Here is a 23,813-nt window from a genome sequence, read left to right as displayed (position 1 = left end):
ATCAATTATGTTATCGGTAAGGCTTTCAATCAACAGTACGCTATCAGTAGTACTTAAGTCTGGGGGGCGGGGGGATCAAAAGTTATACAGGGATTTTCGACCAAAGGGGTGGGGTAAGAGGCATTAAGGCCCTCAACTCCTGCACTGTTCAAGAGTCAAATGTACTTATAAACATGTTCATCTGTTCAGATTCTCCCTACAAATACTGACATTAATCTTTCAAGTGCTGAAGCAGTTAGATTCAAACAGTATCCAATGTCTCCTTCTATTCTTTCTCCATTTACTTTGTCAACTGGTTAACAATATGCAAACACTTGTATTAAAAAAAAAACTAGAAAGTAAGTGATCTCAGTGACTTCCCTCTGTAAATTACACGTCCATATTATTTCCAACTCAGATAAGCAGGCATTGTCATTGAAATTTAAAGCAAAGGAGTCTTAGATTTTCATATACCTGTTTTCTGCTACCCTCACAAACTATTATCTGACAATAACTGACTTTAAATATCCCTTTATTTCCTTGTTATTTATACTCTCCCAATATCTATGGATACAAGAGATTTTTTTTTTCTTAAATACAAAGTCAATGGTGGGAGGAGGACTGGCTCAATTCTTTCTAGAAAAAAAGAAAATACTGCCACCTATAATACAAACTAATTTGGCAACATGTGTAGTTAAGAGCAAACATTTCAATTCTTCATCCTCTTGTCTTTCACTACATTTCCTCCAAGTGTCTTCTATATGTTTTCTGATTCAATCACTTATTACTTTATTCTTTGATCTCTACCCTAAAAATTCCTCTTTTTTTTGCCTTTTAATGAATCTACAAGAATATCCATCACTTAACTAGATTTGAACATAACTTAGCTAACGTTCAGGTTCATTAAACAACTCTAACATGATCAAGTGTTTTACATAGATTGATTTACACAATAATTTTAATATTTTATGCAATTTAATATTTATACTGCTTTTCTCATTAAAATTGTGATCACCCTCATCTCTGAGATGAGAAAATTCACTCAGATTAAGTAATCTACCCAAAAGTCTAACCATCAGGTAAAACACCTAATGTTAGGGGCCCTGATCTATCTCATTCCATAACAAATGTCCTTAACTACTATATTATATACTAGTGGAGAAAATGGGAATTCAAGTATTTACTGCTATACCAAATACTTCAAATTGTTACCATCCCCAACTAAAAATAAGCATACTAGGCCTGTAACTAAATGGTCAGAAAAAAAAGTCTGTGTACTACCAAGTGGGATCAAAGTCCACCCTTTTCTGATGCCATGTTACTGACTTGGTTTCATGATCTTGACAAAAGAGTTAACTTTAATGGGTGAACAAAAGCATATGGCCAAATGAAGGGTGAATCACATGTGAATTAAGTTTTCACACTAATTTGAAGAAGAAACTTAGTCACATAAAATACAGTAATACACAAATATCAAACCCAAACCTCAGCAATAAAAACAAATTCCTATTGTGAACACTAATTTTAATGCAGAAAACCAAATGTTTCCGATTTAAAGAAACTGACGTGGTTTAAATCTTTTTGGTTTTCAATTTTTTAATGTACAAATCTGTTTTGTTTCACAATAGAAGTTTGAAACAAATGAGTTTCATTAACTTATAATGTAAGCCAACAATAGGGGTATGGTGTTTTTTCTTTAATAAGGCCCCCTACATCACTCATACTTCTAAAAGAACTTACACGATGAACAAATAATACTTCTAACTCCGACCAAGTAAAATTGACTTCTGTCAAGTTGTCTAATCAAACTCTATTAATTTTCCCTTATCAACCTTTAACATATGTTGCATTACCTTTTTCTTCTTGTTCTAAGTTTAAAAACTATTTTTGTAAGACATTCAAGGAAAGTGGAGTCATTTCCACGTATAAACTACCAACAGATACTTTTACAAAGAAATTCGGTAAGGATTATTCCTTTCTCCTAATTCTACTTACAGAGTTCCTTTAAAAAACAAAATTCACTGGCTTTCATCATAATCGAATTCACTTAATGCAAACATGCATGTCACTCAATGTGTATGCTTTCGGCTACTATAATTGGAATTCTCTAGAAAATAACCCATCTTTAAGAAATAGTCACCAATTTGCTTTTAGAAAGCCAAGCAAATAAAATTCTTAAAAATGAATATTGATGCTCTTAAGTAGTATATCAAATATAAGCAAAAAACAGGAAAGCTCATCAAGTTATCAAGGAATAGACACAAAAATAAATGCTAAGTTTAAACATTATGCTTAAATTAATTACTATGACTGAAATTTTTCATTATTTAGTATCTTTAGAACTAAATGTCAGACTCTGCCAATAATATATTGCTGACATAATTCATCAACACAAAAATAGCCAGTAGTACTTTTGAAAACACACAAATCAACAATTACTAATTATGTATCAAATTGTATACAAACATATACACATCATTTTTTCTCTTTCTCACCTCCCAAATATATCAGTCACACAACTGAGTATTTTAAAATGGTCACAGGCACACTCAAGTACCTTTTAGTTTTCAAGTATTAAAGATATAGATTAATTTAGTAAGCATTAATCTTGGACACCCAACAACAGTGCTCCTGATTAAGATCAAAACAATAAAAAAAGTCACAGATATAAGCTGCAGGAAGGTGTTTTTTAAAAAGCTAAATAAGTTCTAAGTAGAATTACACTTAAGTAATTATATTTTAAACAGTTTAGTTACTTTCCCTCAAGGTATTTTTTTTAATTGGGATATTTTGTTTAGATTCTTGCAATTTCTGATCTACAAAAGGACAGTTTCAGGGACAAACTGGTTTGTTTAATACGTATTACATTTCGGTTATTAAATTTTTACTTACCTGGAAGGAAGTAGCACTAGAAAAGTTCTATTGAAGTCTTTCCTAAAATTCTCTCATGTCTTCCTCAGGAACATTGCTATTTTAAATGTTGCAATGGGGAAAACGATATTTGGGAACCCAGGGGGAAAGTGAGAAAGGAATAGTGAAGTGTAATACAATGAAAACTTCATTGTATTCCTATGGGAAGTACTGGGAATTTAACAGTTAATCAAGCCACAATTAACCATTTTCTTTTTTCTAATGCAAACACACTTCTTAGTTTACCTAAGGCACAGAACATCTTCCTTTTAAACATCTTTTCAACTAGTGCTCAAAATCCTTAGACCAACCCTGAAACAGTAGAACCAAAATCTTTATATTAATACATTTTATTCTCAATATTTTCAAAGATGTACTTGCCTTTAAATCATTTCTAAAATTATTAAATTAACCAAGGATCAGTACCAATAGTATCTATAGGTAGTTTTATATGACAAAAGCTCACTGACATTAATTTTTTATTTACTTTCATTCTAATCAAATCCAAATTATTCCTAATTTCTTAAGAGACTCTATTTAACACCTTCCAGGTGGTTCTATATTCTTATGCAATCAGCTGTTCCCAGAAAAACTGAATAATAAGGAAACATACCTAAGAGAGGAGCTTGGGAGATTTTTTTGGTTGGGTATGTGTGTGTCTGGGCGTGTAGGCCTGGGGAGAGTGGTAGAAATACTAATTTGCAATACAGAAAAAACAATGCCATTCACATGGTTCTAACAAAAGTGTCTGACCACCCCCACCCCCACCCTCAAAAAGCCCTTAAATAAATCGGGAGATCAAAAGAAAACAAAGTAATGCCCCAGTTATCACCCATAAATACATTAAAGAACAGCATAGGAAGTGGCAAAGTTTAAAATAATGCCTTTATCATTAGCACTAGTATGCTGTCACAAGCCACAATCCTTTTATTTTGGTAAGTTGATAATTTTCAATAGGAAAATACAAATGAACATGTGTATAAGTTCCAAAGTGGATTCGTCACCTTTGAATTTGGCATCAAATAATTAAATTTATTTTTCAGATATCAAATCTTCGTATTTAAAATTTTTTCCATTATTTTAAACTTCACTTGAGTCTTTAAAAAGCTGTCTGATTTGTACTATATGAGTGCGCTTTAATCTTCTGTAAGATGTTATCAAATTAAACTCAGCAGTTTTAAAGAAAAGGGGTTATTACCAAAAAAAAAAAAAAAAAAAAAAAAAGTCATTAAGCTCTGACAATCAAAAAGACAAGTAATTCCAAACAGATTAGTTCCATAGGCAAATTTATACAAGTATTTAATACTCTCTATGTATAACCATTTTCATAAGTAAAAAGATTAATTTTATATCACACTATGATTAGAAGTACTTATCTTTTCAGTTTAAGTTTTCAACTGTGAAAAACTAAAAATTAATTTAAACTAAGTTTTTTGTTTCCTTAAGATTATCAGGCTGCGTTTGAAACAACATTGATTCATTACTTTAACTTACAACCATTAAAAAAACTCGTGAGTATACTTAATGGTACTAATCTGTGCAAGTCAAGTATTTCAAATCAAACTCCTTCTATCCCCAGTATCTTTTTAAAAGGTAAGTGATACCGTTTTCTGTAGCTGAGCACTCAAAAACATATTTATAAGAGTAAGTTTAATTCTAGACTACTCTTTATTTTTAAAAACACAAAAAAGTGAAACATACAAATAACATTTTATACCCCTCAAAGTTAAATTAAAAATTACTTACCCCATACACCTGCAGCTAATGATTTATTCTGATTTGGTTCTCTTTCATATTCAGGATTTAAAGATGGCTGAAAAAATTGGAATGAAAATAAATGTTCACGCTGCTCACATTTTTAAAAAATAAACCTTTTAAAAGTAATCTCAAAACCATACTGATAAAAACCCTGATATGATACGATAAGATGAACTCTTAACTATTAAAGACCATTCAGGAACCTCACTAACTTATTCTGCTAACCATCAAAATGGTTACTATCTATACTCACTTCTACTAAAGAGAAAACAAGGAAATGGTCTTTAAATATTCTTATCCCCAACTACTTGAGAAGGCGTGGATTTAAAAAAAAAAAAAAAAAAAAGAGCAAACAAGACAATGTGGTTTTTTCATCAACTGGAAAAAATCACCCTTTCTTAGCCTAAGGTCAAAAGCAAGGAAGAGAAAAATCAGACTACTCCCAACAGGTGTTAGGTTCTCGTTGCTGGATGCATTCGTTGTAACACACTCATTCTCAAAACAAAGTACAAATTTTTATTTCAACAAGTGATTCACAGGATATTAAAAAGAAAAGTGATTTCAGCATTGAATGTGTACTCAAAACCAATTTTAGAATCCTAAATTTCCAGGTATTTTCTGTGTTACCTAGCAACAATGCCTGCCTTAAAGAAGGTATTTAACACATGTTGAATAAAATGAATCTTGATATATTTTACTTACCAACAAAAGTAAACTATTTACACTCTAATGACATTACTGTAAATAAAGTCCCAAAAGAGTATATACATGCATACCAGTATGATTCCTTGATACAAACTTAACAGGACTGAGAAGACTTTCGTGGAAGCGATAGGTGCTTTCTAAAAAATACAGTATTAGAAATTACACTATAGGTCTATCTATCTTCAGGGCTAGGATCATGACCTCAGAAGTGATCAGCAACAGCGACAAGGCTGTTTTAACAAAGTAACAAAAATATTATCTTTGCTAGTCACAGCTACGCAGTTCAAGCCAAGCCATCATTTTCTTCTGAACTAATACCACTATTTCCTAACTAGTCTCCCTGCTCTCACTCACTGTTATTCATTCAAGATTGAACAACTAAAATACTCTTCTAAAAAATTAAAATCAGATCAAATGATCGTAAGTTTTCCTTTGATCCAAAGGAGCTTCATCCTACTGCACCTATAATTAAACTGAAAGTCTTTCCCTTTACCTGCCCAGGTCCTACTCAATCGAAACCTTCTGCTACCTCTCTAATCTGGTTGAATAGTCACTTTACCCATACTGACCTTTTCCCCCTCAAACATTACAAGCTTGCTCCCCACCTTAGGCCCTCTTCCCAGGATTAATAAAGCTGACTCCTTACCAACCAGGCCCTAGATTAAATGTCACTTCCCTAGAGAAACGTCTCCTGATCTCCAAAAAGTAGCCATCCTGTCACTTTTTACCTAAATTTTCTACAAAATACTACTTTCTTTTTATGTTGTGAATACATCTAATAGAACAGAAACTCAGTGAGAGTAGGACCTTGCTATCTTGTTTCACCTTTCAAAACAGCTAGACTCAGAGCCAGTCAAATATATAATGAATGAAGAACGAACATATACAAATAATACATTACCAGAGATGAACCACAAGAAAAAATGCCAAGATCAGTAAGATTTTACACGAGACCAATTTTTCATGCAACTAGAGAAGCAGTGTGTTTAGACAGTCACATAGTGAGATTTAAAAATAAAGAAGAATTAAGAAAATTCTGAATTTTTGTAGGGCACCTGAGTGGCTCAGTCGGTTAAGCATCTGACTTCAACTCAGGTCATGACCTCACAGTTAGTGAACTCGAGTCCTGCAGCAGGTGAGCACGAGCCCCAATTCAGATGAGCCCCACTTCTCTCTCCCTCTGGCCCTTGTGGGATTCTCTATCTCCCCCTGCCCCGCATCATTCACTTGCGCGTGTTCTCTCAAAAAAAGGAGGGGAAGGGAGGGGAGGAAAGGGAGACAGACATACAGAAAGAAAGAAAAAATTCTGTTTGTAACTAGTTCATAATCTGTTTTTAAGAGTGGAGTTAACTTTTCTAATTGTATCTGACCTAAGCCAGCAAGTGGTTTACCTTCCCTAACCACTGAGAAATTTTTGAATAAAGCAGCTGAAAGACAAGGAGAACTATCCTGGAAGTAACTTAAAGAGTAATATACGAATGGGGGCATGTGGGTGGCTCAGTCAGTTAAGCGTCTGACTTCACCTTGGGTCTGATCTCACCATTAGTTGAGTTCAAGCCCTGCATCAGGCTGTGTGATGACAGCTCAGAGCCTGGAGCCCACTTCAGCTTCTGTGTCTCCCTCTCTCTCTGCACCACCTCCCACTCACGTTCTGTGTGCGTGCGTGCGTGCGTGTGTGTGTGTGTCTCAAAAATAAACGTTAAAATAATTTTATAAAAAAAAAGGTAATAAATGAATAATAAAACATTACTTAAAAGAGACAGTCTAAATAAAATGTACTAGTAAAATATTCTTTCCAAAAGCTTAAAAGCTTTTCAGAGATGTTATGATGCACTTGCAAAAAAGCTAGCAAGCTCAGCCATTGTTTCTAAGGGAAACTGTTCAAATTTAAGGAATAAAATGACACAGATTTATCGAAAGTTTTTAAATGATTATATGGTTAAGACACAGGAGTAAGTAGGAGGAGGGAGAGGAATTGAGGAAAGAGAATTATATAAACAAAGAGCCTCACGAAATGTTGAAGATTAAACATAACTGAATCTACCAACTGTGATTTCTATAGATATGAACCATAGTGATAAAATCTCGTAAGAAAGCCTTGATGTTAAAATGGCGCTTGCCGAAACCTCATTTGTATTAAAGTTACAAGAAACTTACAAAATCCTCAGCCTCAAACTGTTTGCGTTCTCTCTTGTCTTCTTTCCTCCCTGCTTCATTGTCAGGTATGCTGTTTTCATGTAGTCCTTGGCTTTTCCCAGAATGGAAAATACTGCTACGAGAACGAGAACTTCCACCATGGTATCCCCCTCGATGATTTATGTTTTCAGTACCATTTCTTCCATGCATCCGCCATCCATTTTTTTCTTTCCTTCCAAAGTTACCTTATTTAAGAATGGTAAAGTAACATAAATTCAAAGATGGCTCTGGTTAACTACTGAATCACAAAACATTCTTAAAACAACATGAAGAAAATCATCCTACACTCTCACTTCTTAGCAAATTTTACCTCCATTAGGACGTCCAATACCAGAATCAAAGCCATCTGAAGAGTTGTGTCGTCGACGATTCACATCGTAACGATTTTCTGTCCATGAAAAATTTTCAGAATGCTTCTCAAAATTCAGTGACGACTGAAACAAATCATAAACACATACATGAACATACACATAAAACCTAAATATAACTTTAAAAACTAGTAATAATCCGGCCCACATTATTTCCAAGAATTCTAAATGGTTAAGAACATTCTGTATTTACTGTCCATGTATTTGGTTAACTGGTAACTTATTAAAAGATGGATTCCACTGTTGGTCTATTTTCCTTGTCTAATGGAAGCTATTTTGAAAGAGCTTAACAACCACATCTACTTACCCAAAAACTTTAAAAGTAAAATAACACTGTAAGGGAAACAAGGTAAAACGTAATACACTTCTCTTAAGTAACAGAATTTGACATTCTGTATCATACATTACTTAATTTAAATATAAATGGCTCAAGATTTTCTTGAACAACAGAAAGTTATGGCAAATGAAGCTTAAGTTCTATTTTAAGTTCTCGAGATTGATTTCCAAACTCCTCTTCCCCACAGCAAGTGTTTTTTGAAAATTATCTAAAGAACGTATAGAGGCACCTGGCTGGCTCAGTCAGTGGATCATGTGACTATGGACCTCGGGGTTGTGAGTTCAAGCCCCACATTGGGTGTAAAGATTACTTATAACTAAAATCTAAAAAAATAATAATTTATAAAAACTATTTTTAAAAATTAGGGATTTACAAAGAACATAAAAAGCCACAACTGTTTTTAAAGGTTGCTCTTCTTCCCCAGTATTAACCCATGAATCTGATAAAATCACAATCAAAACTTCCAACTTTTTAAATGCCCTGACCATTTCTCTGGGGGGTTGGACTTATGTTACAACCATCTCCAGGACAATGAGCAGAGTACATCAGTTGAAATGTAAACCACTGCACATAAGGTCATCCCTTGGGCCTTTCCACATTGCCACTGTGGGACCTTGTGGTATCATTCCCCTATTGCCCCAGCCTTATCTTGATGTTGTTTATTGTGCCATGAAAGATAGTCCTTGACCATCTCAGGTCTTCACCAGCATCCATGAAACAACAACAGGCTACCATGCTAGGCCTGCAAGTATGATAAAAACACAAACCCTTCACAGACCCTAACAGTTTTGGTGATGAGGATTCAACACTAACAGAGCTAAAATTCTCTAGAAAAAAATTAAAACAAGGGTCTGCAGGCCAGATTAGGGTAAGAGAAGACTCTCATGATCATGGCAGCAACTGCTATCATCCAAGTGATAGGTGGAAGTAAGCATCCCTCAATGTTTAACAGCCAAGTGGCAAGGAGTAGAATTGAAATAAGGCACCCAAACAGTGCCTTAGTTGTTCTAATTCTCCCATGAATGGTAGAACAAAGGGATTTTTTATTATGACTGGGGCCCCAAGTGAAAGGCAATACTGCTGTGGCTGCTGAGCCAAAGCAACTCCACACTGAAATAAATGGTGTCAGCAATGAGGATAAATGGAGTTTTAGGAAGATTAAAAACTCATGAGAAGGAATTATGTTAACACTACTGACTTCTTGGAAACAAAGTAAATGCAGAGCCTAGCATGCTGGAGTGGAAGTGTTCTGTGCCTTCTGTACTCCCTGACCACCCCCCCCCCACTTCCCACTACATCAACCTTAGCAACTTTAATGAGAATGTCAAGTACACTGATATTTAAGGAAAATGACAAACTTCTATAGCTCTGCTAGACATACATGCTCAAGTCACTATCTCACTCCCATGAGGAGCAACAGTACTAAGCGAAGGGTGGCTGAAAATACTGAGGAATGTGGGGCAAAGCCAAGTCAATGTGGTGTATGGGGGGAGGAAAGGCCCCATCCTGGGTGTTTGATGAAGCCAAAAGGTACACAAGAGAAGAGGCAACATCAACTCTGAGTTGAGGAATCAGAAAACAAAAAGCCTACAAGCCACCCATGCAATGCCCAAAGGAGTGGTTTTCTCCTCCACCCTGTACTTTCCCTCATTCACAGATGAAGAAATCATTTCCTGAAAGCTTAGAGTGTAACCTTAAAGCGCATGGACGAAACTTCTCCGTCAGTGTCACTATAGTGAGAAAAGATGCCACTAAAACCCAATTTGACTGATTTTGGAGTTTGGAGAAAATTCAGCAGTAGGAAAGGGAAATTAAAGTGATCTTGCAGGTGGGGCCTTTAGGCCAATTCAATTTACCATTGTTTGTTGTGTTTTAACTTGGTACTATGTTACATGCTTGTAATGAAAATGCTCAAGATTCTTCCATTCAGGGTTATGACAGGATGGCAGGTGATTTCTGTCCCCCTTCCAGGTCGTCTAGCAGAAACACCAAAGCCTCTCAAAAGAAAGAAAAAATATCAGAGACAGAATTGAAGATTTGATGGGTAATGGGATATTCAGAGAGTCTACTTCCCAGTACAGAAGTGCCATGTGCCTGACACATACATCCCCTTTCTAAAGGGAATATGGCTCTTGCCCTACTGCTGAGCTCTTAAAGTGAACAACTTAAACTAAGAACAAAAAAAGGGGCCCATTAGGGCTCTCAACCTAATGAAAAGTATTTGAGCATGCAGCTGACCTGACTACTGGGACATTTGTTTTGCACAAAGAAGTGGCAACTACCCTTTACAGTAAACCTTATTCCTCTGCCTGCCACCTTAACAAGCTCCTGGTTCAATAAGACTCTCAAATCATAGTTCCCTTAATTCCCCGGGGTCTGGTTCAACTAGGTTAAGAGAGGACAGTGTCCACTGGGTGGCAGCAGCCATCCAGCCTCAACAACTCTGGAAGACCAAATGGATTGTCAGTCAGCACAAAGGGCTAAAATGAAAAGCAGGACCCTGGCCTTAGATAAGCTTTAAGGACTAGACATTTTCTATTATTTTTCTGCCTCTTCGACTGTTGCCAACGTCCAGTCATCTGACCAGTCACCTGAGAAACTAGAGACTGGCAGATTAAAGGTAATTCTTTGGAGTCACAAACTGAAACTATAGCTGATGAGACAATCTGAGTCACTCAGATGCTCACAGTAAGATGCGCTAGCATAAAGAACTAAAATCAGAATACTGCTGAAGTCTGTAGCATGCTACCTAGATCCACCACACCAGACCTGTAACAATCCACTACCGTAGACTGGTCACAAAATAAACTACTTTTCCTTTCTGATGCAGAAGCCACCTCTGCATGCCAGCCTGAGACTCCTGCCAACAGCTCATCTACTTGTCGTGCTGCAAAGGAGGCCACGTTACACAAGAGGAACTGCATCAAATCATTGATCACTTCTTGGAGCTATCTATAGGGTTTCTTCACTGTTGAAATTTTTTCAGGTTACAGTGTTGTTGCTGCAATCTGACTGGCTAACTCTAACTCTGGTCACACTATCGTGACCCTTTAAATAAATCCATGTCATGTTTTTGGTATTCCAAGCACTAATATTCCAGTAATAGTACATCTTTTGTCATAAAGTTCAACCTGCAATGGGTCGATATTCAAATACTAAATGGACACTCTATACCCTCTACTATCCGCAGGCATCCAGTATTGTCAAGCAATACTAACAGTCTCAACATTCAACTCTGGACAATCTACAACTCTACATTCCTCATTTCACACACCTTAATGAGACACTTTGGTCAATGAATGCAACAAACCCATAAAGAAATCATCTTTTCTTAGCCATTTCCTAGGTAGTATTTAGGATTTTAAAAAATGAGTTAGGAGATAATACAGACCTATTTTTAAAATATCAGGATTCTGGGGGCACCTGGGTGGCTCAGTCAGTTGAGCATCTGACTCTTGCTTTTGGCTCTGGTCTTAATATCACAGGTTCATGGGATCAAGCCCTGTGTCAGGCTCTGCACTGACAGCGTGGAGCCTACTTGGAATTCTCTCAAAAATAAATAAAATAAACTTTAAAAAACAAAATACCAGGACTTGCCCTGATTATCCCTTGACATGTTGTTTCTTTCTCCTAAGAGAAACTGCAGGCCAATGTACCTCTCAGGGTGATGCACTGGCCAAAAAAGAAATCTAAGGAGTTCAAATAATCTGGTTTGGCCACCTGGATTCTCTTTTTGGAGGGAGATGGTCCTGTATCTGAAGACAGTGACCATTTGTGTGACTATGTCTCACCCAGTCCTCAGTAAGGTCCAATGTGGACTAGGGTGAGCAATATGATACATCACTGCCAATTGTGTAAAAATGTCCTTGGTTCCACTCACATCCAACTCTTCCAAACCAAAAAATCTGGATACAAGTAGGGAATTTTCTTTTAAGTGAAGTCAGCTATCCAAATGAGACACATAAGGGGTGCCTGGGTGGCTCAGTCAGTTAAGTGTCTGACTTCGGCTCAGGTCATGTTCTCACGGTTCATGGTTCGACCCCCACGTCAGGCTCTGTCCTGACAGCTCGGAGCCTGGAGCCTGCTTGAGATTCTGTGTCTCCCTCTCTCTCTGCCCCTCCCCTGCTCACACTCTGTCTCCTCTCTCTCTCAAGAGTAAATAAACATTAAAACAACAACAACAACAAATGAGACACACCAATTTCATGGGTGTAAAAGAAAAAACGCTAGGGGCACCTGGGTGACTCTGTTGGTTGAGGCGTCGGACTTCAGCTCGGGTCATGATCTCACAGCTTGTGGGTTCGGGCCCCGTGTCGTCGGGCTCTATGCTGACAGCTCAGAGCCTGGAGCTGCTTTGAATTCTATGTCTCCCCTGTCTGCCTGTCCCCCACTCACACTGTCTGTCTCTCTCTCTCTCAAAAATAATAAAATAATATTAAAAAAGAAAAAACCCTAGCATCTGTAGAGGGAATATCTTTGACCCCAGAAAGTACTGGAAGAAAGGAAAACAATTAATGCTCTATCCCCTAGAAACAGCACCAAGGCCTGAGTCAAACAGAAATGGAGAAAAAAACACTCATCTACTGCTAGAAGAAGGGTCATCCCTACTCATACTTCAAAATCAGAAAAACTCAAGTGGCCATAAACAATCCTTAAATATCCTCCTGTGCCTGATATCAACAGCAGCTCCTGAAAGTCAATGTGTGAAAAACGCTTAAAAAAAATGGTTTCAGGGGCGCCTGGGTGGCGCAGTCGGTTAAGCGTCCGACTTCAGCCAGGTCACGATCTCGCGGTCTGTGAGTTCGAGCCCCGCGTCGGGCTCTGGGCTGATGGCTCAGAGCCTGGAGCCTGTTTCCGATTCTGTGTCTCCCTCTCTCTCTGCCCCTCCCCCGTTCATGCTCTGTCTCTCTCTGTCCCAAAAATAAATAAACGTTGAAAAAAAAAATTAAAAAAAAAAAAATGGTTTCATTCTTATAAAAATTCATGATTCTCCCAACACCTGAGCAGTATTGTTATGCCACATGTGGCAAATGATGCTGCAAGTAATGGTGACACCGTCTATGCTTCTTAACCGAACTAATGTAAAAGTTATCCAAAACAAGCTTAATAACAAATCCCTAACTAAACTGATGTGTACCCCTTCAATGTTTCTATGTGAGGGAAAATAAGTCACAGATTGTCTTCTATTAAGGATGAGAGTTGATTTTTGGACCACCTATTATCCTTACAAATGTAGGTTAATGACACCAAAATTCAGATCAGTTTAAATTCTCGAGTGCGTTTTAATGGATAATACAGCAGGAGTAGACCATATACTGTCTGGCTGAAAAATTACCTATTGATCCACTCTAGGACTTGTTCACATCCAGCTGAATCCTGGCCTCACCTGGCTGTTAGGGATGTTAACAGTAGCCTTAATTAAATGCTGTTTAAGACAATTAAATGAATTTTGTTCTAGCCTCTATCAAAATAATCAGAGCGGCTGGCTGAATGGTGGTCATATGAAAATACAAGTTTGGCCAAGAACACACAGAGCTGACTGTAGAGCTGTTGGGACAGGCAATACACCATAGACGGTGAGCATTTCCTTCTGTTCTAATATGCCAAAAATGCAAGACCTTCACTGCTCTTTCTATGGCCCATTTCTCAAGGTGACGTTTGCAGTAAGCACCATTTGAGGGATGATAGGTAACATCCTTCTCTGGGACAAAGAGCAGGCTTATTATAAATTCCCCACTCAGCACCAAGGGTAGCATCCACGTGGGCCCTTCCACATCAACTACCCAAAGTTTTAGGGGGCATAAAGAATCAGTGCCAATATCATACTTGTCATGCTAATAAGTAATAAAGCTCTTGGTCACTGACTCAGCAGTCTTCTCCCTGCATCTATATTACCTTGCAAGTAGGATAAAACCCAGATCCTTCACAGATTGACATATAGTCAGCAAAGTAACGTAAGAATAAGACATATAACTAACGGGGGAAAAAAAAGAGAAATACAATAGCACTAAAAAGGTAGCTAGCAAACTTATTATTTGTGAATAAATGATTGCCCAGGCTTAAAAATCCAAAATATAACACAGGGTAAGAATTAAAGTTGCTAGATACAATACTAGCACAAGATACAATATATCTGCAACGAACAGTAATAATAAACTCTTTTTTTTTTTTTTTTAATGTTTGTTTATTTTTGAGAGAAGAGTGTGAATGAGCAAACCCATGGGAGGTAGGTAGAGAAAGGGACACAGAGGATCCAAAGCAGGTTCTCTGATGCACAGCTCAAACTCACCAACTGTGAGATCATGACCTTAGTCAAAGTCGGACTGGACACTTAACCTAATGAGCCACCCAGGCACCACTTACTATTTTTTAAGTAAGCTCTACGCCCATTGTGGGTCTTGAACTCACAACCCCAAGATCAAGAGTCACATGCTCTTCTGACTGAGGCAGCTATGCGCCCCAGTGATAAATCTTTTTAAAATACTGTTTAAAATAGCAACAAGTACTGTGAAATACTTGAATATACCTAATTCATGAAAAACTGGAAAAAAACTGTAATTTTAAAGACATTAAAGATGACCTATACACATATATACATATAATATATACACACATGTGTGTAATGATGTGTATAATTTTGTCCTAAACTAATAAGAGAAAAAAAAGCAACCCAAAAGAAGTTAACAAATGACGTGAAGAGGCATTTCACAGAAATGTTAACTCCTCGTCCAAGAAACAAGGATTTGCAGAGAAGTTAACTGTGATAAAATTTTGGCAAGAATTAAAGTAAAGAAAATAGTTCTACACAGCATACAAGAGTATACATCACTACACCACACAAAAATGAATTTGGCAATACCTAACCAAGTCCCAACAATTTTTCTTCTAACTTTAAGTTGGAGCCTTCTATTGAAACTGGTCCACAGAGAAGCAGAAATCAGCATCACTTTGAAGAATGTTGGAATTAGGGTCTCATCCAAGAACTACTGAAATCAGAATCTGCATTTTAATAAAATCCCCACGTTATTTTCTTATCCATTCAAAGTGTGAGGAGGGGCGCTTGGGTGGCTCAGTCGGTTAAGTGTCTGACTTCGGCTCAGGTCATGATCTCGCAATTGCTGAGTTCAAGCCCCACAGTGGGCTCTGTGCTGACAGCTCAGAGCCTGGAGCCTGTTTCAGAATCTGTGTCTCCCTCTCTCTCTGTCCCTCCCATGCTCATGTTCTGTCTCTGTCTCTCAATAATAAATAAATGTTTAAAAAAAAAAAAAGTGTGAGGAGCAGTGCAGTGACCTAAAAAATTCTTAATTCATGTGTACAAGGACATATTACGAGAACATTCCAATGGAGTGACATTTTAAACAATCTAAACTTAAATGGACAAATTAAATCTAATACAGAGACAAAAAATAGGATACCATATAGAGTTTTAAGATAATTACACTAATTCTGCAGATATCAACATGGGAGAAAATTTTTCAAAAATATAATGAATGTAAAAGATGCAGACTTTATATAAACAATAATTACTAATAAAAAACATATATAACAATACTATTTGACATTTGCATATGTAGTTGTAAGAACATGTACTGAGAACACCTGGGGAAAATAAAAACAAAGGACTGTGAAGAAATAACAACAGTGGACTTCACTGCATACATAATGCCTTACTTCCCAAAGAAATAAAAGCTGACATAGCAAAATGTTAAGAAAGGACTGTCTTGTGTTTTTAATAAGTATTCATTTAATTATTATCTGTACTCCTTTGTATGCTCGAGTATTTCATTAAAATATTCTACATGGTGGGGCACCTGGGTGGCTCAGTCAGTTAAGCATCCGACTTCAGCTCAGGTCATGACCTCACGGTTTGTGGGTTTGAGCCCCGCAACAGGCTCTATGCTGAACGCTTGCTCAGAGCCTGGAGCCTGCTTCAGGTTCTGGGTCTCCTCTCTCTGCCCCTCCACTGCTCGTGCTCTCACTGTGTCTCTCAAAAATAAATAAATGTTAAAAAAAAAAAAAAAAAAAAAAGAATTCGACATGGTTTTTTAAAGTCACTTTTTTTTAATTTTTAAAAAAATTTTTAATATTTATTTTTGAAAGAGACAGAGCGCGAGTCGGTTAAGAGACACAGACAGAAGGAGACAGAATCCGAAGCAGGCTCAAGGCTACGAGCTGTCAGCACAGAGCCTGACGTGGGGGGCTTGAACTCATGAAGCAGGGCTTGAACTTACGAACCCCAAGATCATGACCTGAGCCAAAGTTAGACGCTTAACTGACTCAGCCACCCAGGCACCCCTCTACATGATTTTTTAAAGAATTATCAAAACAAGGGGCGCCTGGGTGGCGCAGTCGGTTAAGCGTCCGACTTCAGCCAGGTCACGATCTCGCAGTCCGTGAGTTCAAGCCCCGCGTCCGGCCCTGGGCTGATGGCTCAGAGCCTGGAGCCTGTTTCCGATTCTGTGTCTCCCTCTCTCTCTGCCCCTCCCCCATTCATGCTCTGTCTCTCTCTGTCCCAAAAATAAATAAACGTTGAAAAAAAAAAATTTTTTTAAAAGAATTATCAAAACATGTACTGAATTGTTCAAACACTACATTGGTACACTTGAAACTAATATAACACTGCATGTTAACTATACAGGAATTAAAATAAATGTAGGAAGAATTATCAAAACAAATATTTACTACATACAGCAAATTCTCCAATATGAAAAAAGATGTTGCAAATCACTAAGAAATAGATTACATGAATAAGCAGTTCTTTTTTTATTTGAGAGAGAAAAAAAAAAAAGAGTACATGGATAAGAGTGGGGAAGGGGCAGAAAGAGAGACAGAGAATGAATCCCAAGCATGAGATGTGCTGTCAGCAGAGCCAAAGCCAAGACTCAATCCCACAACTGAGAGACTATGACCTGAGCCAAAATCAAGAGTTGGACGTTCAACAGACTGAGCCACCTAGGTGTCCCTGAACAAGCAGTTAAGAAACTCTTCGTAACACCAAAATACACTCAACCATAATTAAACAATGCAAATCAAAACAATGAAGTACTATTTTACATCTAATTTCACAGAATGTGAAAACATCTAGTTTTGCCAAAACTGAGAACACTAGCCCTCCTCATAAAATTTGAAAGCAATTACACATTATCAACCAAAATGTACAAACCCTCTGATCCACTGATTATACTGCTAAATTTCACCCTACAAATATATCTGAGAGATGACTAAACCTACAGCTTAGTCCATTAATATGTAAACTAATTAAATAACCCATGTAGAAATATTCAATAAAAGATTACACAGCCACTGAATAGTTCAATCTGTATGTACTGATGATCATAGAAAGATATTGGAGAGGCCATCTCTGAAGAAAATTTTATTTATCCAAACCAGAATAAAGATATTCTGGTGTAAGGGTGCCTGGCTGGCTCAGTCGGTTAAGCGTAGGACTGCTGGTTTCAGTTGAGGCCACAATACTACAGTTCAGTGCATGGGATTGAGCCCTGCATCGGGCTCTGCACTGACAGCATGGAACCTGCTTGAGATTCACTCCCCCCACTCCCATCCCGTCTCTCTCTCAGCCCCTCCCTCTCTTCCTCTCTCAAAATAAACTCTGAAAATATATATATTCTGATGTTTACACAAAAGCGTTCTAGTATTTAACAAAAGCATTTACATAAAAGCACTTTTGAAAATTAGGCTACTACCTGGACTCCTATCCTAGCTTTAGCACTTTGGGGCACATATTCCTCTCTCTCAACCTCAGTTCCCTCCTTTGTAAATGGGAGGGAAAAAAAGAGAATTTACTGCCTATGATTTTTATTAGCATTCACATCAAGTGTTATATACAGTCACTGGCATATAATGAGGACTCAAAAAAAAAGCTATTACAACATCTGTAATAAGGAAGAAACCATCTCTATCGCCCTCTTTACCTTTTACATACTTTAAATATTATCCTGGATTCCTTTTAAAAAATTAATTTAGCAATGTTTTCTCAGATGCTCACAATATGAGTCCCTAGTTAATAAAAACTTTACATAGTAAACAAGAAGTTTCAATGAACTCCACTACCAGTCTGACTGAACTTTCTGATCCTCTCTTTAGCCTGAACTTTAAATTCTTGATTTCTAACTCCTGATTTTAGCTCAGGTCATGATCTCACGGTTCCTGGCTTTGAACCCGAGTCAGGCTCTGCACTGACAGCACAGAGCCTGGATGGGATTCTGTCTCCTCTCTGCCCCTCCGCCCCCTCATGCTCACTCACTCTTTCACAAAAATAAACTTGGAAAATAAAAAAGTTTTGGTAAATATTAAACCACCATTTTTTAGATGCTGCCAAAAAAGAATCCATAATGCAGTAATGCTAGTGAGAGAAGTAACTACAGAATACTGAATATGAGTATGTATTAACTGCAGTGGAAGGTCACAAGTTTAATGTCACTTTTTATTTAAGAAGAATAAAAATTCCCATATTTACTTATTTCCTACCACCCATTTGCTCTTTTAGTATCACACCCCTGGAATCTTCCTTCTTTTTTAATTTGTTTTTTAAGTGTATTTATTTTGAGAAAGAGAGGGAGGGTCAGGGGAAGAGAGAATCCCAAGGAAGTTCTGCACCATCTGAACAATGAGATCATGACCTGGGCCGAAATCAAGAGTCAGACGCTTAACAGCTTAAGTGATGAGCCACCCAGGCACCTTCCCCCTACTTTTTTTTTTAAGTAGGTTTCACACCCATTGTGGGGCTGCAACTGAGGACCCCAAGATCAAGAGTTACGTACTCTTCTGAATGAGCCAGCCAGGTGCCCCTGGAGTCTTCCTCCTTCTAACAATACTATGAAAGGATACTTCAGAGCAGCCTATTACAGGGATCATTTTATCATCCTTCCTCGAGTAAGACAACTAGAAGGAGAAGATTCTAAACCAAAGAGTTATTTAAAATTTTCCAGTATCTACAACCATTTCAGTTCAGTAATGCTTCAATAATAAAATTGTTACTTTTTAAATGTTCTTTAAAATGCAACTCAGGACCTATTAAAGGATGATAGTATCAGTAATAATTTACATTTTTTCAATGGAATAAAAGAGAACAGGAAACCACAAGAGAATATATTAGTGCACCACAGGTATACTGACTTTTGTTTTAGTTACACCTGTGTGTATACAAAAACATTATGTAAAATTTACTTTTTACTGGGTCCCAATCAACAGCTCAAGTAAAGAAGGTTATGCCAGACATAAAATCAACCACATGCAGTTTATAATTTCACCACATGATGGGGCTAAAACTCTACACGCCTCAGAAAACTGCTAAAATGCTCTTCTAAAAACATTCTTTTTATTTCAAGTCCTCTTATCATCCCTTCAAACAACAAATAAATGAAAGAATTCTGTTATGTTGAAACAGAGAAACCCACAGTCAATTAATGTCTGTTCCACTTATTTCACAGAAGATTAAAAGGGCTCTGGCAGAAAACAAGAGGTTAATTATAAATGAGACTCGATGAATAGTGAGACTTTGAGACATGAAAGGATAAAAATGGAAAGTTTAAGAAGTCATTACTAAAAGTTTTGTGTTTGTCACAAAAAGTCTGGGTAAGGTCTAAACAAATAATTTCAACCACTGCTAGTTAAGAGTTCAAATACTATTTTCTGTAGGTAGTTCAGAACAAATTAGAATTGAGATTCAGAATAGGCAATCCCAATTTTGAAAATCATCATCATCATTCATGTAGACCTATATCCAGAAAGAGTCAGGTTCAGGAAAGCAGTAAGGATTTCACCACATATAAATCTCAGATTAACATCTGAACAAAGACAAAAATTAATTTCAATTTTTTGAGCACTGTAAGTGATAAATCAATGAATTCTACTCCTAAAACCAATACTTTAAATAACTATAATTCAAATAAAAACTAAATCAAAGTTTAAAACAAATAAATACATACATAAAAAAGAATTACAGATTAAAATGGCAGACCACAGGGGCACCTGGGTGGCTCAGTCAGTTAAGAATCTAACTCTTGACTTCAGCTCAGGTCAGTGAGTTGGAGCCTAACACTGGACTCTGCACTGACAGTGCAGAGCCTGCTTGGGATTCTCTCTCCCCCAGTGTCTCTACCCTGCCTGTCTTCCTCCCTCTCTCAAAATAAATGGATATACTTAAAAAAAAATTTTTAGGGGCACCTGGCTGGCACAGTTGAAATGTCCAACTTCGGCTCAGTTCATATCTCGCAGTTCATGAGTTCGAGCCTCACATCGGGCTCTGTGCTGACAGTGAGATGCCTACTTGGGATTCTCTCTCCCTCTCTTTCTGTCCCTTCCCCGGCTCACACTGTCTCTCTCAAAGTAAATAAAGCTAAAAAATTTTAATAAATAAAATGGCAGACCATAACATTTATATGTTAATCACTTTTGATTTAAAAAGATGTATTCCCATACTTTTTAATATGTTGTAACTAACTTTCCAGGTACTGATAATTTTTATCAATTGGCTTGCAAATGAAAACAAGTCTTATACCTATTTCAGAAAAGGAAACAAAAAAAGAAAAAAGGAAGGTGGGGAGCACGAAACTCTTATGTATCCAGGCTGTGAAGTGGGCACAAATTAAGAATGACCCCTAAATGGCTAGATTAGAGCAGCTGGGTTTAACAGGGTGAGGAGCAAACTGCAGAGACCCATACCTAAGAGGAAAGGAGGAAAATCTGTAAGTGATCTCAGGGGCGCCTGGTAGCTCAACTGGTTAAGCATCCCAACTGTGGCTCAGGTCATGATCTTGGGGTTTGTGAGTTCTAGCCCCCGGTAGGGCTCTGTGCTGACAGGTCAGAGCCTGGAGACTGATTCTGATTCTGTGTCTCCCTCTTTCTGCCCCTCCCCCCACTCATGCTCACTCGCACTCTCTCAAAAATAAATAAACATTAAAAATTGATCTCAGGGGTGCCTGGGTAGCTTAGTCAGTTAAGCATCCAACTTCGGTTCAGGTCATGATCTTGCTGTTAGAGGGTTTGAGCCCATGTCAGGCTCTGTGCTGACAGCTCAGAGCCTGGAGCCTGCTTCAGATTCTGTGTCCCCCTTCTCTCCCCTCCTCTTCTCATGCTCTCTCAAAAATAAATAAACGTTTAAAAAAAAATTTTTTTTAAGTGATCTCAGTAGCTTAATCAACAGAAGTCTCCAATCTCAAATCCCATTTTATAGGCTACGAAATGAGATGTTTAATCATTTGACAGCATTCCAAAATAAGTCCTATGTCAAGAAATGGAATAGGAAATGCACCCTGGATTCTAGTCTAGGCTCACAGTAATTGTATGTACAACAAGGAACTCAATTAACCTTCCAGAGAATCCATCTGTACAAAATTATGAGCCAAAACTATGGACCAATTATTATGATCTGACATGTCCTGACTGAGGAACAACTTTCCAAAGTACAAAAATTGTTCCCATAAGAGCTACTTTTAACTAACTGTTTTTGTAAGAACTGTCTGTACCTCAAAAGGTCCTAGGTGAACACCTCAGCACGGTAGAGTATGATTAATAGGCAAACAGATGATTAAGACTCTCTCAATTCCTTTGCATTATGGAAAAAATAAAGTCAAAGACAACTATTAAGCCAGACAGATGGATTCTAACAAATTCCAAGGTCCCTCTCTTACTTAGCAAACTTTTTAAGTGTTTATTTTTGAGACAGAGAAGGACAGAGAAAGAGGGAGACAGAGGATCAGAAGCGGTTTCAGGGCTGACAGCAGACACCTGATGTAGGGCTCAAACTCAGGAACCATGAGATCATGACCTGGGCCAAAGTCGGACAAAACGGACTGAGCCATCCAGGCACCACACTTAAAAGTCTTTAAGTGGAAGACAAGTGCAGTGCCTCACAAGTCTTATTCCAACTATTATGTCTGGGTTTTTAAGTAAAAGGAACATTTCTTAGATTACTGAGGCCTCATCTATAACACTGCAAAGTTTTCATTACTCCTGAAATTTTAGAGCTGTGCCAAAGTCTTATGTATCCGAAAAAGACTTCTAGTTTGCATGGAAAGACCTCAAAGTCCTCAAATTTTTCTTAAGAATAGTACAGATAGGGGGCCCTGGGTGGCTCAGCAGGTTATGCATTCAACTTTGCCTCAGGTCATAATCTCACAGCTGGGGAATTTGAGCCCTGTGCTGACAACTCAGAACCTGGAGCCTCTCCCTTTCTCTCTGCCCCTTCCCTGCTCACGTGCTGTCTCTCTCTCTCTCAAAATAAATATTAAAAAAAATTTTCTTTGAAAAATAGTATAGGCAAAGGTAAGATGCAAAAGTAAAGTTCAATGTATCCAACAGGTCTGAATAAAAATGTGTGGGGGATGCCTGGGGGGCTCAGTCAGTTAAGCTTCTGTCTCCTGATTTCAATTTACAATCATCTTGATAACAGGGTTTATGGGACAGAGCCCTGAGCGGGCTCTGTGCCGACAGCATGCAGTCTGCTTGGGATTCTCTCTCTCACTCCCTTGCACATGCACGGGCTCAAATAAATAAACTTTAAAAGAAAAAACAAAATGTGTACAAATTTGATTAGCACAAAAGACAACCGAAGTAAATGAAACAAGTATGGTGATGGTATACTAAAACTGACAAATTCAACATGAAATAATTTTGGGGCGCCTGGGTGGCTCAGTCGGTTGAGCGTCCGACTTTGGCTCAGGTCGTGATCTCACGGTTCGTGAATTCGAGCCCCGCGTCAGTCTCTGTGCTGACAGCTCGGAGGCTGGAGCCTGCTTCACATTCTGTGCCCCACCCCCCCCGCCACCGATCCTCCCCCACTTGCATTCTGTCTCTCTCAAAAATAAACGTTAAAAAAAAAAAGAAAGAATTTAGATGGTAACACAAATTTTCTCCTCAAAAATACTAAGGCTTCACATTTAAGCTACCTTTGTGTAGAACATGAACTGAGAGGCACACAAAAAGACAAAGAGAAATGCAAGAAAGAGTACCTTTGTTGATGATGGTGGAGTAGGAAAATTAAGCCAGGCTGGAGCAAAGTCATGCTGCGCCATTTAGGTCCAGTCTCTCCAACTCAGTGAAACAAGGCTTCAACACCTCATGGCAAGTCCCTGTCATAAAAATGGAAGGAAATTAGACCTGGAGCTCCTTGCCCAATTTATCTTCTTATGCTCTCTTCTGAGTGACAATGATCTTACTACTGTAAGATTCCAATTATAATGAAATTCTGAAATAGGCAAAAATACAGTAACAAAAACTAGATCAGAAGAGTGGGGGTGAGGGCCTGAGGAGTACGGGTATGACTGCAAAGGGAAGGAGGAAGTTTTTGAGCTAACAGGGTTTTTATCTTGATTGTAGTTATACAAATGTACCCATCTGTCAAAAATCAAATTGTACACTTAATACTGGCCAACTTCAGTGTAAGTAAACTATACCTCAGTAAACCTTATTTTTTAAAATTACAATGGTCTAATCACAAATAGACTAGACATCAAGTGTCTCTAGATGTGACACATGAAGATGCACAACAATGTTACCTATAATACATTCTTGCTCCCACCCCAGATGTAACCTGAAAT

The 23,813-nt window shown here is 37.7% G+C and overlaps 1 protein-coding gene across 3 annotated transcripts in view; it reads right to left on the bottom strand.

Moving 5' to 3' along the window:
- Positions 1 to 23,813, bottom strand: part of GPBP1 (GC-rich promoter binding protein 1) — a 76,968-nt gene that overhangs the window by 21,078 nt on the left and 32,077 nt on the right. For 2 of the 3 annotated variants that reach the window (XM_045493755.1, XM_045493747.1), the window contains exons 3-7: positions 23,226 to 23,345; positions 7,859 to 7,982; positions 7,510 to 7,733; positions 4,636 to 4,702; positions 3,503 to 3,562 (exon numbers count right to left, since the gene is read on the bottom strand). In XM_045493755.1, the coding sequence (XP_045349711.1) occupies positions 3,503 to 3,562; positions 4,636 to 4,702; positions 7,510 to 7,733; positions 7,859 to 7,982; positions 23,226 to 23,288 (538 nt within the window). In that variant the 5' untranslated portion in view covers positions 23,289 to 23,345. The remainder of the gene's footprint in view (positions 1 to 3,502; positions 3,563 to 4,635; positions 4,703 to 7,509; positions 7,734 to 7,858; positions 7,983 to 23,225; positions 23,346 to 23,813) is intronic. The other variant, XM_045493765.1, reaches the window with a different exon arrangement.

The sequence above is a fragment of the Leopardus geoffroyi genome, chromosome A1 (assembly GCF_018350155.1).
Source record: "Leopardus geoffroyi isolate Oge1 chromosome A1, O.geoffroyi_Oge1_pat1.0, whole genome shotgun sequence".
In the NCBI taxonomy this organism is placed as follows: Eukaryota; Metazoa; Chordata; class Mammalia; order Carnivora; family Felidae; genus Leopardus; species Leopardus geoffroyi.
This window is presented reverse-complemented; position numbering and strand designations above follow the sequence as displayed.